General features: G+C 39.8%; 1 protein-coding gene across 2 annotated transcripts in view; it reads left to right on the forward strand.

Moving 5' to 3' along the window:
• The window catches only part of GPD2 (glycerol-3-phosphate dehydrogenase 2), a 111469-nt gene extending 98185 nt beyond the window's left edge, over positions 1-13284 (forward strand). For both annotated transcript variants that reach the window (XM_060256941.1, XM_060256942.1), the window contains 3 exons: positions 283-361; positions 477-575; positions 9932-13284. In XM_060256941.1, the coding sequence (XP_060112924.1) occupies positions 283-361; positions 477-575; positions 9932-10057 (304 nt within the window). In that variant the 3' untranslated portion in view covers positions 10058-13284. The remainder of the gene's footprint in view (positions 1-282; positions 362-476; positions 576-9931) is intronic.
• Positions 13285-15642: the final 2358 nt, after the last annotated feature.

Genomic DNA, 15642 nt, shown 5'->3' on the forward strand with positions numbered 1-15642 from the left:
AACATGGGACCTTTGGAGTACAAAGCATTGTGTGCTATTGCCAAACTAGCCCCCCCCCCCTCCGATATAGGCTCTTTCTCGCCCACTGTATGGAGGAGGCAAGATGGTATAGCAGTTTTGGAGAAAGTTGTAGGATTAATAAACCTGGCAAGTTGCTGGAGCAGAGATCTGATACTGTATTGTGGCTGTTATCAGTTTATGGGCATAATAAAAAGGGGACATCTCATAGCTTTAAGTGAGACTGGTTATTTTTTTCAATGCAGATCTTTCTCAATCTTGCAGGTATAAAAAGAGGTTCCACATGTTCGATAAGGAGTGCAAAGGTTTTATTACTATATTGGATGTACAGCGCGTGTTAGAGGTAACATTTTGCTTACCTTAAAATATCATATAATATTTTCCTAGTGTGATATTAATAGTATTTTTCTTAATCCAGGCATGTTTTTCCCCCCCCCCTCTTCCCTATATTTTATTAGAGCACCAACGTTCAAATTAATGAAAGTGCACTCCATGAGATTTTGAATGAAGTGGATTTGAACAAAAACGGGCAGGTTGAACTCAATGAGTTTTTGCAGGTGAGTGCTTCTGAAAAACATAATGGAGAAGGCACAACATCGGTGTTTTTGGTTGTGTCATTACAGATCAGTGCAGGCGCTCATCAATATTGTAAAACTGCATATCCATTAATGTCTTCTTCCTAAACATGCTATAGTAATGCAAGGCCAAAAAATAATTTTTTTTAGATTCATTTCAAAGAAATAAATATTCCCATTCTCAAGAAAATAAGGTGCACTGTTGTGTCTGATATATTTGCCTGCAGTGTGCACTTTTTCCCTAGCATCGCCCTCTGATTCTCTGGACATGAGATGGAGATATGGCTTTCATGAAGTAAACTAACAGGGAAGAGAGACAGAGGCTTGGTTCAGACACATACTGATTGGCCCCAAGCTTTACTTGAGGGGAGTGGCATGGTCATCTCTACTATCGTCCTTAAGTACTGTAGAATTCTACACCAAGTCCATGTATCAATTGGCATCATTCTCCTAGAAGAATTTAAAATGGGAGGAAGGATTCTATGGTGACAATGTAGCTTTTCCAAGGGGCTGCAGTGGAATGGAGGTGGGAAACCTACAGTACGCACTTGTCAGTTTATGAGAAGGGCACCCAATCTGGTCTCTTTTGAGAGCAATTAATGTCATTTCAGCTTCGAGCCTCTGTATTACAAGCAATTAGGCTCTGGACTCAAAAGTCCTTGAAGTATATGGTAGTTCTTATAGTCCCACCTTTCTTGCTGACGCTTGAGACAGATTACAAAATTAGAAAAATGTTTCAGTAAAGACAATATAAGACATATACTAAACAATACAACTGGATTATGAAAACTAGAAAACTGCAGTACAGGCAAGAATCAAATATTTCCTTTATTAAATTCTGTTTACTACAACCCTGGGACTCCCTTTATAAAATGCCACCCTAAACAATTCAGTTTTGTGGAATGAGAGAAATGTGGCCTTTCTCTGACCCCCTTTGCATGAGCTGGTGAAACACAGCGGCCAAGAGCTGGAACCGTGAATCTGGTAGGGCAAAGTAGGAGTCTAGCAGAAGCCTTAAGACCAACAACATTTTATTCAGAATGCAAGCTTTCGTATGCACGCATACTTCGTCAGATAATACCTCGGTGGGGTAGGGCGGGATATAAATCGAATAAAGTAAAGTAAAGTAAAAGTAAGTAATGGAATGGGATACAGTGAGCAGAGCTTCTTATAGTTGGTAGGCTGTGGTTGGGAATGCAAAGTTTAGAATGCGCTTTGCATTCTAAACCACTGCCTACTAGCTATAAGTAGATCCGCTCACTGTACCCCATCCCATTGTCTGATGGAAGTCTGCATGCACACGAAAGCTTACATTCCGAATAAACTTCATTGGTCTTAAAGGTGCTAGTGGACTCCTGCTTTGTTCTACTGCTTCAGACCAACATGGGTGTCCACCTGGATCTATCTATATATGAATCAGGTAGTTTCTGATTTTCTTCTACCTTGTAGACTTGGCAATCTGCGCTCTCTCAGCCTCAGCCCCCTTCCATCTGCAGTATGGGAAAAATAACGTTGCATTACCTTATGGAGTTGCAAAGTTTACAACAGCATAATACGTAGGAAGCGTCGCATAAGTATTTCCTTCAGACTGAAATATTCTCAGCAATTGCTGGTCAGAATGCTGCTGTTAGCGTGTGCAAGACTTCTCCAAGCAAAGACATATGCTTGGATCCAAAGGACTGGCTCTGATAGTACAAGGGCATGTTCCCTGATATCCATGGATTTCCCCCTCCATCTGCAGTGCTCCCCCACAGCACTAGCAGTTGTCACAAGTGTGTTTGTGCAATGTTGCATTGTCAAAGGGGTACCACTAAAACCCCATTGTATGTTGTTGTTGGGTGCAGTCTACAAGCCTGTGTTGCATCAAGACACTGCAGTTTTTCTGTTTCCAAAATCAGTCTCCATTATGATTTTGTACTTATCCCAACTAATTCTAATGTCCATTTCTTAAACCTAAACCAGCAAGCACTGGTTAAAATGTCATCCTCTCATTTATTCCTGCAGGAATAGAATTGCAATAGAAAGCTATTGCTTAAAGTATCTGGACTGTATTTTATTTTTTATTTATTTATTTATTTATTACGTTCAGTTTCTATCCCGCCCTCTCCACAAGCGGACTCAGGGCTCATGATTATTTTGTAATCTGTAAATTTCTCATGATTATTTTGTAATCTGTAAATTCATAAATAGTTACTTTCATTAGCACTATTTTTGTTTGCACCAGAATATTTAATATGTTTTCCCACTGGAAGACTAGCACAGGTATGACATGTTCCTTTTGAAATGGGAGTGTCTGCAGATGGAGAGGAAAAGGAGTCCCAGCTGTTCTGGAGGCAGTTTTTGGAACTGGTCTTAATTAGGCCAGAATCCTGTGAAGAACCAGGTTTAGTCAGGTTCTACAGGTGGTGTATAGGTTGCTAACCTGGCACTGTGCCTTCTCTCAGCTATCGCAGCATGAGCTGGCTGCTGTGCCTTCTTGGTTGAGGCAGATCCTGGTGGGCTTGGGAGTCATAGGCTGGCAGTTATTTGCCCCAGGGTCTGTGGGAACAGAGGGAAGTTCTGGAGGAGGAGCCTCAACTGTGGATTTCTCTGAGGTAGGCTCTGGGACATATGCAGCAAAGTCATCTATCATGCAGGGGTCTCCCTCTTCTCCAGGCCATATTTATGGCACTTTTGAGGCTTCTGAGTTGGTGTTCAGAGCCAGTTCATTGGAGGTCATGACCAAATGTGAGTTTGCAAGGAATTTGCCAAAGTTGGATTCAGTGTTCCCTCTAAGCTGAGTTAGCATGAGCTGGCTCACAGATTTTTAGCTTCCAGCTCACAAATTTTTGTCTTAGCTCAGGAAAATTGACCCCAGAGCACAATAATTTATGCGGTAGCTCACAGCTTTAATGCTAGTAGCTCACAACTTTTATACCAGTAGCTCATAAAGCAGAATTTTTGCTCACAAGATTCTGCAGCTTAGGGGGAACATTGGTTGGAATCAGCATAATTTTCTAACAGAGATATTTTTTTTACTTTTAAAGGAGATAGCATTGGATCCTAATTTTCTCTTCTGCCAAGTGAGGAATTTCAGAAGGGATTTTGAATATGAGTTTTCCTCATGTAGTGGAAGGGGCCAGCCCATATGGTTTCTGAGGTCCTACTTTTTATACGCCCATCAGATAACAGGGTTTTTTTTTTTTAAAAAAAAGATACAAAAGAGGAATAGAGCTTCCACTGATACTGAATTTCTGGTTGTGCTGTGAGAGGCAAGAGTTCCATGAGTAGAAAATAATGTAATGGCTGCCTAATGCAGAAATTATCTGCAGGATATCTTTCATGCCATATATGTACATGAAAACACCAGAGGGGTTTTGCTTGCTTGTTAAAAATGTTATACCCCATCTCTTATCCTGTTAACATGTTCTTAATGTGGGTTTGGATGAGATGATATACGAGAGCTGAAGAAGAGGCTTGTGTGCATGGGAAATTGTTCCAGTTACTTGCAGAATAATTACGTCATTTCCCATATCCAATCGTCATCTTGCTGTTTGTTTCTCATCGGGACTGCTGGATCCTTCAGTATAAAATCAGCCCTGAACTTTGCATGTGGCAGTCATGCTGCAAAGTTTGGATGTGCAAGGCGTCGTATCCAAGAGGGTGCATACATTGCCTCTGTGGCATGCCTGCATAGTTAGGCAGCATTTACTTCTTTCTACATAGGGAAAGCCCAGACGTTATTTCATCTCTTGAAGATACATTTTCATCAGGAAGTTATAGGCGTCCACAGCAAAACTTCTTTTGGATCCTAATTATTGTTGCACCTTCTTTAGAAGAAGATGAAGATATTGGATTTATATCCCGCCCTCCACTCCGAAGAGGCTCAGAGCGGCTCACAATCTCCTTTACCTTCCTCCCCCACAACAGACACCCTGTGAGGTGAATGAAGATATTGGATTTATATCCCGCCCTCCACTCCGAAGAGTCTCAGAGCGGCTCACAATCTCCTTTCCATTCCTCCCCCACAACAGACACCCTGTGAGGTGGGTGGGGCTGGGAGGGCTCTCACAGCAGCTGCCCTTTCAAGGACAACCTCTGCCAGAGCTATGGCTGACCCAAGGCCATTCCAGCAGGTGCAAGTGGAGGAGTGGGGAATCAAACCCGGTTCTCCCAGATAAGAGTCCGCACACTTAACCACTACACCAAACCGGCTAGTAGTAGCATACTACCGGAAGTAGTAGCATATTAAGTGGAGCCATACTAGCAACGTTCTACTGATGAAATACTTCCACAACCAGTACAAGAATAATGCATGAACTGGGAGCATCTGAAATTCCCTGTGGAACAATTTCAGAAGATCCACATAAGGTTTTGTATCTCTTATGTGTAGGAGAAGCAACTGTTGGGGGCCCACGTCGTCCCTTTGGGTTGCATAATATATGCCCTTTCAGCAGCATGGCATAGAATTCTGTTTCAAGATAACTTCAGAATTTCACAGCAGTTCTTTCAAAAGGGCTTGATCCACAGCCCTTTTGACTTCAGTGACAGACGCTTGGGTGATTCAGATAGCCGTGAGAACACTGACCTTACCCAAATTCTACCAACTTTTGCCTTGTAGAGACATATAGATGTAATCAAGGCATTGGTTGATTCATATATGGAGGGAAAAAAATGACATTGAACTTCCTTAGTGGAAAAAAAAATCTCAAAGTCACTGTCATAAAGAAAGCAGTTGGCACAGAGTGTGGTAAGCTGCACTACTGCAGTCCGAGCTCTGCTCACGACCTGAGTTCGATCCCGGCGGAAGCTGGGTTCAGGTAGCCGGCTGAAGGTTGACTCAGCCTTCCATCCTTCCTAAGTTGGTAAAATGAGTCCCCAGCTTGCTGGGGGGGGGGGGGGCGGGGTACAGTGTAAATGACTGGGGAAGGCAATGGCAAACTACCCCGTATAAAAGTCTTGACGTGAAAACGTCGTGATGCGACATCATCCTGGAGTCGGAAACGACTGGTGCTTGCACAGGGGACTGCCTTTACCTCTTTATTGTAAGATGCACATATCTTTAGCCTCTTGCATATTGGACTAACACTGATATCCCTATAGTACCATGGCTCAGTTCATATGACATGCCTAAACCATACTTTGGCTGTCACAAATAGGAGTATGTGCTCCATCCTTTCCATACATTTGAAGGTGTCCTCTGCTTTCTGGTCCCAAATAGCCACAGATTTCTGTGATTCCAAAATGGGCAAACTAGTTTTTGCAACCACGGTTTCCCTCCGAACAATAACAAAAGCAAGCTTAGAGCCCAGCTGGATCAAATTAGTTGGGGCTGTCTAGTCCACAACCCTGTCTCACAAAGTGTCCAAGCAGTTACTCTGGAGAGCCAACAACAGGGCGCAGAGGTCAAGGCCTTCCCCTTATGTTGCTTCCTAGCACTGGAAGTTTACTGCCTCTAATTATGAAGAATCCCCTCTAAATGTGGAGGGTCCCTTTAGCCACCATGACTAGTAGCCACTGATAGATCTGTTATCCATGTAAGGGATAAGTTCCAAGTGGATTATTGGTTTGGTGGCAGGCTCTAGTTAGCAGTAAGAAGAAGAAGAAATTGGATTTATACCCTGCCCTTCACTCTGAGTCTCAGAGTGGCTTACAATTTTCTTCCCTTCCTCTCCCCACAACAGACACCCTATGAGGTAGGTGGGGCTGAGAAATCTCTTCAAGAACTGCTCTTGAGAGAACAGCTCTGAAAGAACTGTTAACTGACCCAAGGTCACCCAGCAGCTGCATGTGGAGGAGTAGGGAATCAAACTCAGCTATACCATGCTACTTCCTGTTTGGTCAGTCACTGCAATTACTACAGACAGTGAAAGAAGAAAACCTTTGCATGTGAAGAAAGGGGGGACTGCCTAAATATGCAGTGTTTTCCTGATGGCCAAACCACGTGGTGGCCACAACATCTGAAATGTCCTGTGAATTGCCAGTTGGCTCTAAAAATACAAGGGCATAATTTTTTAGGAGCAGGAGTGAAAAAGACGTTAGACATCTGCATACGTTTTAAAAAATAAAAATGCTATCAAAAATACAAAATTGAAGGCTTTAAAGACATTCCTGTAGCATTTCCTTTTGACTCCTTTCATGCGAACAGTTTATTTGTTGCTAGCCAGGTTTGTTTTTTGCACAGCCGCTCTTGGTCGGATATTTCAAATGACTGCCAGGTTCTTCCTGCCGCTGTGGCAATGATGAATGCAGAACATGAGATAAATTAATGCAGGGGATTTTGGTCAACGCCAGCCCTTTCTTCACTGTGTCAAGTTAAACAAACAAGATCAAGGCAAAGGGAAATGGTAATTGTCTCTCTCGAGATGGGCTGCAGATAAGAGCACTGTTGAATCTAAATGTGGAAATTTTCTCTGGTTGTGTCCAGCATTTATTTAAAAAAAAAATAGTAACATGTATTCACCATTTCAAACATAGTAGCTTAAGTTACACAAGCAGATGTATTTTTAGAGGAAGCAGGGAGAAACATATAACCCTTCATTGTGGTTTAAATCATTCTAAGTCTTTTTTTCTTTTTTTTTAAATTTTGGTAGCTAATAGTAAACCTCCTTTTTTGTATTATAAAGGTTGGGATTTAATTCTAGGTGTTTTTTATGGGTTTCTTCTCTAAAATGGGTAGCCTCCTGATTTCTTTGTATTTTTAAGGCTTTCTTGGCTGCTTTAAATATCCCAGATTTGAGCCCTGTAGCTCCTCTAGAGACCAACAAGATTTCTGGGTTATAAGCTTTTTGAGAGTCAAAGCTCTCTTCATCATATTTACTTGCAGCAGTCTGGGAAATGTTCGCAACTGCATCCTTGATACTGAACAAGAAATACTGGGGAGTGTCGCCTTGCAGGACTGCTAATTCAAAATGTGTGATCTAAAGATCACTTCTTTTGATAGTGTTCATGTATCAAAATTTCCCTGCTCTGTCCAGGCTTCTAGCTCAAGCCTTGACAGGTTTTCTTTGGCTGTAGAAGCCAGTGCAAGAATCAAGAAGCCAGACATGTTTTTCACTCCTCAGAGTTTTGTATCTGAATTGCCATGTGTTCTAATAATTGCTGCTACAAAACGTGATCCTTACCTCTTCACCGTTCCTCGCATTAGTAAAGCGACAACAAAAGTGTTGTATAGAAATAAATATAGGGATTGCCCTGGTTGTCATGGCTACAATAAAAAGCAAACCCCTAAGTTTGACCTAGCTTCTCCCCTGTTTCTGGTAATTCCATTATCACTTTAAAAACTCCCTTTAATTGAATATTGGGAGCCAATAAAAAATTGGTTTAAGAAATTAATCGAATGGTGTAAATTTAACAAGAACTTCTTGCATTTATGCTTTTATGCCATACAGTGAAACATTCTGATGTGCAGTGATAAATAAACTTTGTACTTCTCAGTGAGACACTACAAGAAAATCATTGCTAAAAATATTAGGCACCAGAGTTATATTTCTAGGCGCCCTGGCACCTGAGATTTGTAAAGCCCTGCTCTGACTGATGTATGAACTTTCCATGTGCAGGAATATGCAATTTTTGACTAGCAGCATGGAATTAAATAAGAAACAGTTCATTGAATAAGTCTAGTGAAGCTATTTAACTGGTCCTATAGATAGTATGTTATCTATCTGTCCACTTCACGAACAGATGATTTCCAATAACAAATTAACCCACAGTGAGTCTAGTCCCGTGCTAGTTCACTTTAACCTGTTGTGATTTTGTAGGATCTTAATCTGATTTCCCAAAATTTTTTTACTTCAGTACATTTTAATTATGTTAATTAGACTGCACATTCTGGTTGCCGCATTGTTCTCTGCCCTTTAGGCCAAGGAGAGTAAGGTGCGATAGAAATATTTTAAACAAATAAATACACTACATAAAAGTACTTTTTTGTTTTACCGGTGGCACTTTATAAAAACTTTGCCTATGTTAGCATGCATTAAGGGCCATTACATTTTTTTTTCTTACTAAGATGTATGAACAGAGGAATTTTTTTTAACAGTGGTAAAATAAACGGGATGCATTCATCCTTTTTTTTTGTTTACGTTTTCAATTGAAATCGGCAAAATTGCCTACCATTTCTTTAATTCCCTAAGTAAACATGCCTGAAAATATAATCCAACATAACGAGAGGGTAGCAGTGCATGCAACTAGTGTACTGAAAGACAAAACTGCTTCCAGAGTGTCTCTGTTTCTTGGCCTCTCTAACCTGGCTGGGCAAACTCTCGTTCTCTAATTATTCCAGTATATGTGTCATTTTTAAGAGTTTCAGTCTCGTATGAATTTTACGACGCCCTGAGCAGCAGTGAGACACTGCTGTTGCATCTTACACTCCCGTATGCTCATTTTAAAAGAAAGATTCTGCATCCGTTGGTCTTGGTCTAGCCTCCCAGGCGGAGCATGTGCGCTTCGCCCTGGCCAATCACAAATAGCCAGAAGGTTTCAAATAAATACTCGACAGTGGTTTTTCAGGCAATCCGAGGAGTTAACATAAAAGTCAGAAATAATCAAATAAAAAAAAGATATCCTGGAGGAATTCTTGATTGCGCACAAACAAGAGGGGGAAAAAGCTAAATTCATAGCTAAATATAATGTTTTGCAAATTGTTCACTCATCTCTGCTTTGGCCCTTGAGAAAGAAGTCAGAATAGTACAACGAACATATGGCTTGTAGCGTTTGCTGTCATAAAGATGTTACATGAGCAAAAACCTAGCATAAATGATATTTAGGCATGCAGGCTTCTGCCTTTTTCTTCCTTAGAGAAGTAATGCATAAACCAACAGCAGCTTGCTAGTACCAAACTGTACAAGTCAATGGTAGTAGTAAAAATATTAGTGATAGAGATACATAGTTTGTTTTATAAACATGACAGTAGTACAATAATAGCATAGCATTTCTTTAGGGTGTTCAGTGTTCCAGGCGTTTCATGCACGTTTTTGTGTTGTAATCCATACAGCAGCCCTGTAAGGTAGGTCAAAACTATCTGTATATTGTGACTTTGTCTATGGCAGAGGTGAGATTTCATTCTTCCAGAACACAACTCATTCCATTGGCCTCTCAGCTCCCAGTGTTTCTGTTTTCTTATGGATATCTGCAAGGTTCCTAGCACCTGAATTACAACCACAAAAAAAAGGGAGTGATTTTTAGTGTCCTTTTCCATCATAGGCTGCTGAGCATCTCTAGGCATGGCACTTGGAAGTGTTTCTTTGGTGGTTAAGTACAACCTCTCTAGATTCTTTAAAGGCAAATATTTCTGTACAATTGCCTGGGGTAGGTGGAAATCAAAGGTGATATTAATATTTTCTCAATCTTTTTTTCTTTAGCTCATGAATGCTGTTCAGAAAGGATATGTCTCCGGCAGCCGGCTTGCTGTGCTTATGAAAAGGGCTGAAGAGAATATCCATCAGCGTAATGCAATTTCAGTGGATCGGAGTTGTGGCGGACTGTGAGTTTTGGGTGCTGCAGAATGGTGGATACCATGAAGCTCCCCTCTTGTTGATGCTGAAGAACATTCCACCGGTTTCAGATGTTTCTCTTCCTCTGCATGGTTTGTCTGTCATTGAGCAATTATTAAGGGGAAAAAATGCCTTGGTATAGTTTGCCCCCTCCCTTCTTAAGTTTCCTGTGGATAGATTGCTGCGCTCACGTGCCCTGCTGAAACTGGGTGTAAACTTCTGCTTTCTGGGTGGGCAAGAATTTCTAATACAATAAGAAAAAAGACGTAGTGAATTTTCAAATGGGTGCTTATTTTCCAGGCTAATCCAAATGGATCTTCACTGCCTTATGGCTGCATTTCGAAGCCACATCGGGAGATCTAGGTGGAAACCTTGCACGAATGTGGGTTCATTTGCTGTGCAAAGATTGTTTTTTCGCTATTTGCACAAGAGCAACAACAATCTCTAATCTTTATATAGCTTCAAGCTGCTCTTGTAGTTAACTTGGCCTCTTTTCAGAAGGGAAAGATGCTAGCATTAGTCTAGTGTCTTATACACAGCCCTCTTTGTTAAATCTCTGGATCCCCCCCCACACACACACACACAGACTCACACTTTTCTCAAAGAAGTCCATGGCGTAAGGCATATCACCTAAAACTTTGGGATTAGCAGCATTCTTCATTGTTACAAGGCTCTTAAGAAAAAACATGCATGTCATAAGAAAGGGAATGATTTGTCACTGGGGAGTTATAATGATGTTCAAATCTAAGGTTTATTGATGAGCACCATCCAAAATACAGGTGAGTGCACTGCTAAGGAATCACAGTGACATTTAATTGTGTTTGGGTGAGAGGACATACTGGTCATAATTCAGTTAAATTGAAACATGGTTAAGTCTTACTGAAATCGGTGGGATTTAGCTGCACATTTAGGTGATTATGTCCTGCTCAGCAGCTATGATTTACAGATGGATTTCCAAAAAGCACACTTAAGAGAATGCAAGGCTTGAAACACATAAAGAATCCATGCTCCACCATGGGGAAAAAAGCTAGTAAGAAGACTGGAAGTTCAATCCCTGTTCTTTTCCCTATGTAACAAGCGCTGAAGTTTAGTCGTGCGTTCCTTTTTCTGATGCCATTTCCATAGAGGTTGTAACAAATGCTTCTGTACTGATTGATTGAGTGTTTTGTACATCTTGCACAAACTAAGCAAAATGGGAAATTATTCTAGTGTCCCACTCCGGGGTTTGGTTAAGCAAAAAAGCACTGAGCTAGATGTTGCTGAATAAATACTAAGGTGGCTTGTCCTATTTTAATTATTTCCTTCAAACACAGGCTCATCTTAGGCATCTTTCTCTTTGCTTTTAAGTTGGATGACATCACTAAGCTCAAGTGGAAGCTTCACTCCTGATGTTTGGACAATAAAATGATGATTTAAAAGAAAGGTGTAAGACTTCAGGTTACTGGTGAATCTCTTTGCCTCTACGGGCTTTTATCCACATTATAATTTTAATTTAAGGGGGATGTTCTTGCAAGTCTGCTGGGCTTTTAAAAGCATGATAGGGAAATTTGGTGCTTGCAGGCTTAAATCTTTCCCATATGGAAATGAGAAAATGTGGGAACCAGCTTTCAGAAGAATTTAGAAACGGTAGGCTAAACTGTGTTTATGCATATATAATAAAATATATTAAAGGCAGGACCCAGGGTGCCTTGTTAAGTATTCTGTCCAAAAATATATTTCCCCTGTAGAAATAGCTTGTATGCAGTACTTAGGACATCCACTAGAAATAATATAATGGTGATATTTTCCTCGTATTCTTAGTAACCTAAGCTAGAAATGTTAGATTTCAGTCCACATTGAATATGGAAACCAAGTCTAAGTAAAATGATTGACGACTGTGTTCTAAAAAGCTTCTAGCAAATTCCCATGTTAAGTTGGGCCTTATATACTTCAGACTGATGAGAAATACAAAGGCAAACTTGACTTGTTGTGGTCTCCTTGTAACCATGAAGAATTGGGTTCCCATGGCTCTGTTGACAGTTTCTTCTCGGTATGATTAGCATGTCGCAGGTTTCATCTCCATGAATTAGTTTTATCCGAGTTGATATTTCTTCTTCTCACAAGGAACAATCTAACAGCCAATTTTGCGGCAATCAAGGACTGAATGACCATTATGTTCAAATGCCAACAAACGGGCAATATTTTATATGCACCACCACTCTGAACAAGGGGCATTTTAGATCCTGCCTTGTACCTCTTTAGAGAAAACATTAGAACTGGGATCCAGAGGTATGTCTGTGCCTCATCTATGCTTTTGTCAGTTTTTTGCAAGCCATTTCTCTTCCATCTGACTTACCCAGGAAGACAAGGGGAGTAATAAATGTTAAAGCGTCTTGAGGAAGAAATTAATACTTTGTATTTTTATGGTTAAAACACCGTTTAGAACAGTTTCTCCAGACTGGTATATGTCAATACACCATTTTCAGCATTGCCTAGTGATGCCTATCTCCAAGCTAGTCAATCCATCCTTGTTTTGTTCCTTTGCTGCCAATTTATTCTACCAAAAGCTTGAATTTTTGTCAAGGTTTATATGCATGCTTTCCATTTTGTTGGTTTGGTCATTCTGAATTCAAGCTGAATTTTCCCTTGCTTTCTTTTTTTTTTTTTGTGGTTAAGTGTGTGTTGCTACTTTGTACAAGCAGTGAAAGAACCTATCCGCATCATTTTATGCCTGCTTGATTCAGCAGAATGAGAAACGGAGAACTACTTTGATTACATGACATCCCTCTTTTTACTATTTTAGAAGATTGTCATTTTGAATGTATGGTCACTATAACATACTTCTGGCATTTTACTCTTCGCTTTGTTTTAATTATATGGAATACTACTGTGTTTTTTTAAAAGAAAGAAAATGAATAAAGCCCATAGCAGATTGTATTTTGATGTGTATGTGTATATATGCATGTACACTCATATGTACATTGAACACTCAAATGTTTTTACATTTGCCACTTTTATGTATTGTGTTGGGTTATTGTTCTAGACTGGACTGTTAAATATGGTGTTTGAGCCTGGGTTGTCATTTTTATATCTGTCTTGGTGTTTTATTGTCATTATTTATTACTTTTGATATACAGAATGAGCTGCATGCATTTATAGAGCAATAAGAGGATGTATTTAATGTGCCTTGTTTTTAACTGAATAAGAACTGAAAGCATGAATCAATAAAACTGATTAAAATGGTCCACTCACTGGCATTTTGATGTTACAGCCATTACAGAAATAAAGTTGATTAGCCCTGAATTATTTCACCCCCTCCTTTTTCTATGGTAAAAGAAGTTTTTAAAACAGGATTAATGTAAATTTTAAAGGATGATATGAATGACTGGCCTTAATTCTATATCTGGTAGGGTGAATTAGGAGTTAAAATACAGATAGCCTTATCTTGCAGAATTAACATTGGATGTTGCTGAAATACTATTCCATTGCCATGTTGTATTTTGTTGTTGTTGTTCACTATAGGGGACATAGCCAACCAGTTGTTGTTACCAGGGTGGATTTTTATTCATTTATTTTTTAGTCAACCAAACCTCTTAAGGCAAAAATGTTCCCAGCCCCACGCTGATGAATTTTTATCAAGACTAAAATCAATAGGAATAAATGGAAAAGATTACATAATCCGTTTTGATCATCTTACGTGTCAGGTTAGCCCAGAGTTGCCAAGTGCTGATAAATGTTCTGACAGGAAGAAAACGCTATATGTTTTCATTGTCAGCAAACCTGCAGAGCATTTAAAAGTTTTTAAACGCAAATTTATATTCCTTTATAGTGCCAAATTTACACGTACATCATGGGTTTCTATGATTTTTAATTGTTATTGTAGCAGAGATTTTGCATTGTCTGTGTACAAATTTTTATAGCGCTAGTGTTGTGTTACTGGAGGCCAGAACATTATGGAATCGATGCATCTTAAGAACATGCTTACAGAATCCTTATTATGTGGGGCAGCATGCCAGCAAACATGTGCCTTTATTGACGATGTATCAGAATCCTCTTTTGCCATATTTTCTTGTGAATATGTTAGATACCCTTCCCACCTAGGTATATAACACTTAGGATAAATTTAAATGTATGTATGTGTTTGAGGAGGGGCGGTGGGGCTCTCTCCAAGATATAAGTCTCAAAACATATGGGAATAAGACTCGTCAGCTTTACCAACAAGCTTTGGAAATATCACAGCAATGTTAGCATTTCAGCAGCAGTGTGTAGAGTGAATTCCCACATCGAATCTGAACTTGATTGCATTTGATTGGAGGGAATTATAAAAGAGAGAAACATCTCTAGTGATGTCCATTTGCCACTAAACGAGTTCTGTTTCTCTCCCACTGAAAATGAAGGGCCTCTTAAGCTTACCCTCCCCCCTACCCTTTTAGTTTCATTCTTCCCCACCCCCCAATTAGCCACTGGAGGCATGAAACGTATACAGAGCCACGAGAGCATTCATGCTGTACAATATTTGCACAGGTGCTATGATCAGAAGGCAGTAGGCTTCCATCCAGAATCAATATTTCACTCAAATCTGTGAGAGACGCAACTAATTTAGGAGAAATCCAGGTCTTCTCTCCCTGCAAGTGTCTCTGCTTTCCATGAACTGTCAGTGGTTACTGACTGTTTTTTTTTTTTTTATAAGTGGTGCTAAATGGTTCTTTGCCACCTTTAACGTACCTGTAACTTTTCTAGATATGTATTAGGTTACTGAAGTGGGTTTGGACAGAACTGCAGAGAGAATCTGTTTTCTGCAGTATGAATTTGTATTTTGGTTTGTGTTGGCTCCGCTTGAATTTTGCATCCTAACCCGTCCCAGGCTTTCACTGGGTACTGATACTAAGTCAAATGCACATATTACCTGTCCCTTAAAAGTTTTAAAGTGGAATTCTGAGAATTATCTCTTATTGAACAGCTGTAACATTGAAATAACATCTGTTTTTGCATGATGTGTATGACATGCTGTACATGCTGCTGTTTGGCTAAAATATTATGGGAAGCCCTGGGCTTTGTTTCATGAAGTGGAAAGGCATATCTTCCTGTGACTACTTCTCCTCTGCCATCTGAACAAGACATATCTGATCCTGTCTTAAGCAAGGTATCCTAAACGGTTTGTCTAAGGGTTATAAATGTAATTAACTCCTAACATTGAAACGGACACAAATGAAAGTCCACTGACTTGGGAGTAAACTGTTTTGAAGTGCCTTCATTGTTTCAAAAGGCAAGATTCCCTCAATTTCTCCTCGGTTGTCCTTGAACATAAATGCAAAATTGCTCCCCAGTAATCGGTGCGGTTGAATTTATTTTACTGAACCGCTGAGATGCTTTTAGTTTTGCATCTCTGCAATTAACTGATTTGCAATTCATTTTTATGCATGCTGAGTTTTTCCTGTCCAAGTCGAGAAGCTGTAAATCTTTGATCTATTGAACTGACAGGGAGTTATATTTCATTTTTCCTCATGAATCATTTGCTACCCTTATTTCAGAAAAAAATGGCAAAAATTATGTTGTACCATGTTTTAATAAATTACTGCTTTTTAAAGAATTTGTTCTGT

This window comes from Heteronotia binoei, chromosome 16, assembly GCF_032191835.1.
Source record: "Heteronotia binoei isolate CCM8104 ecotype False Entrance Well chromosome 16, APGP_CSIRO_Hbin_v1, whole genome shotgun sequence".
Taxonomy (NCBI): domain Eukaryota; kingdom Metazoa; phylum Chordata; class Lepidosauria; order Squamata; family Gekkonidae; genus Heteronotia; species Heteronotia binoei.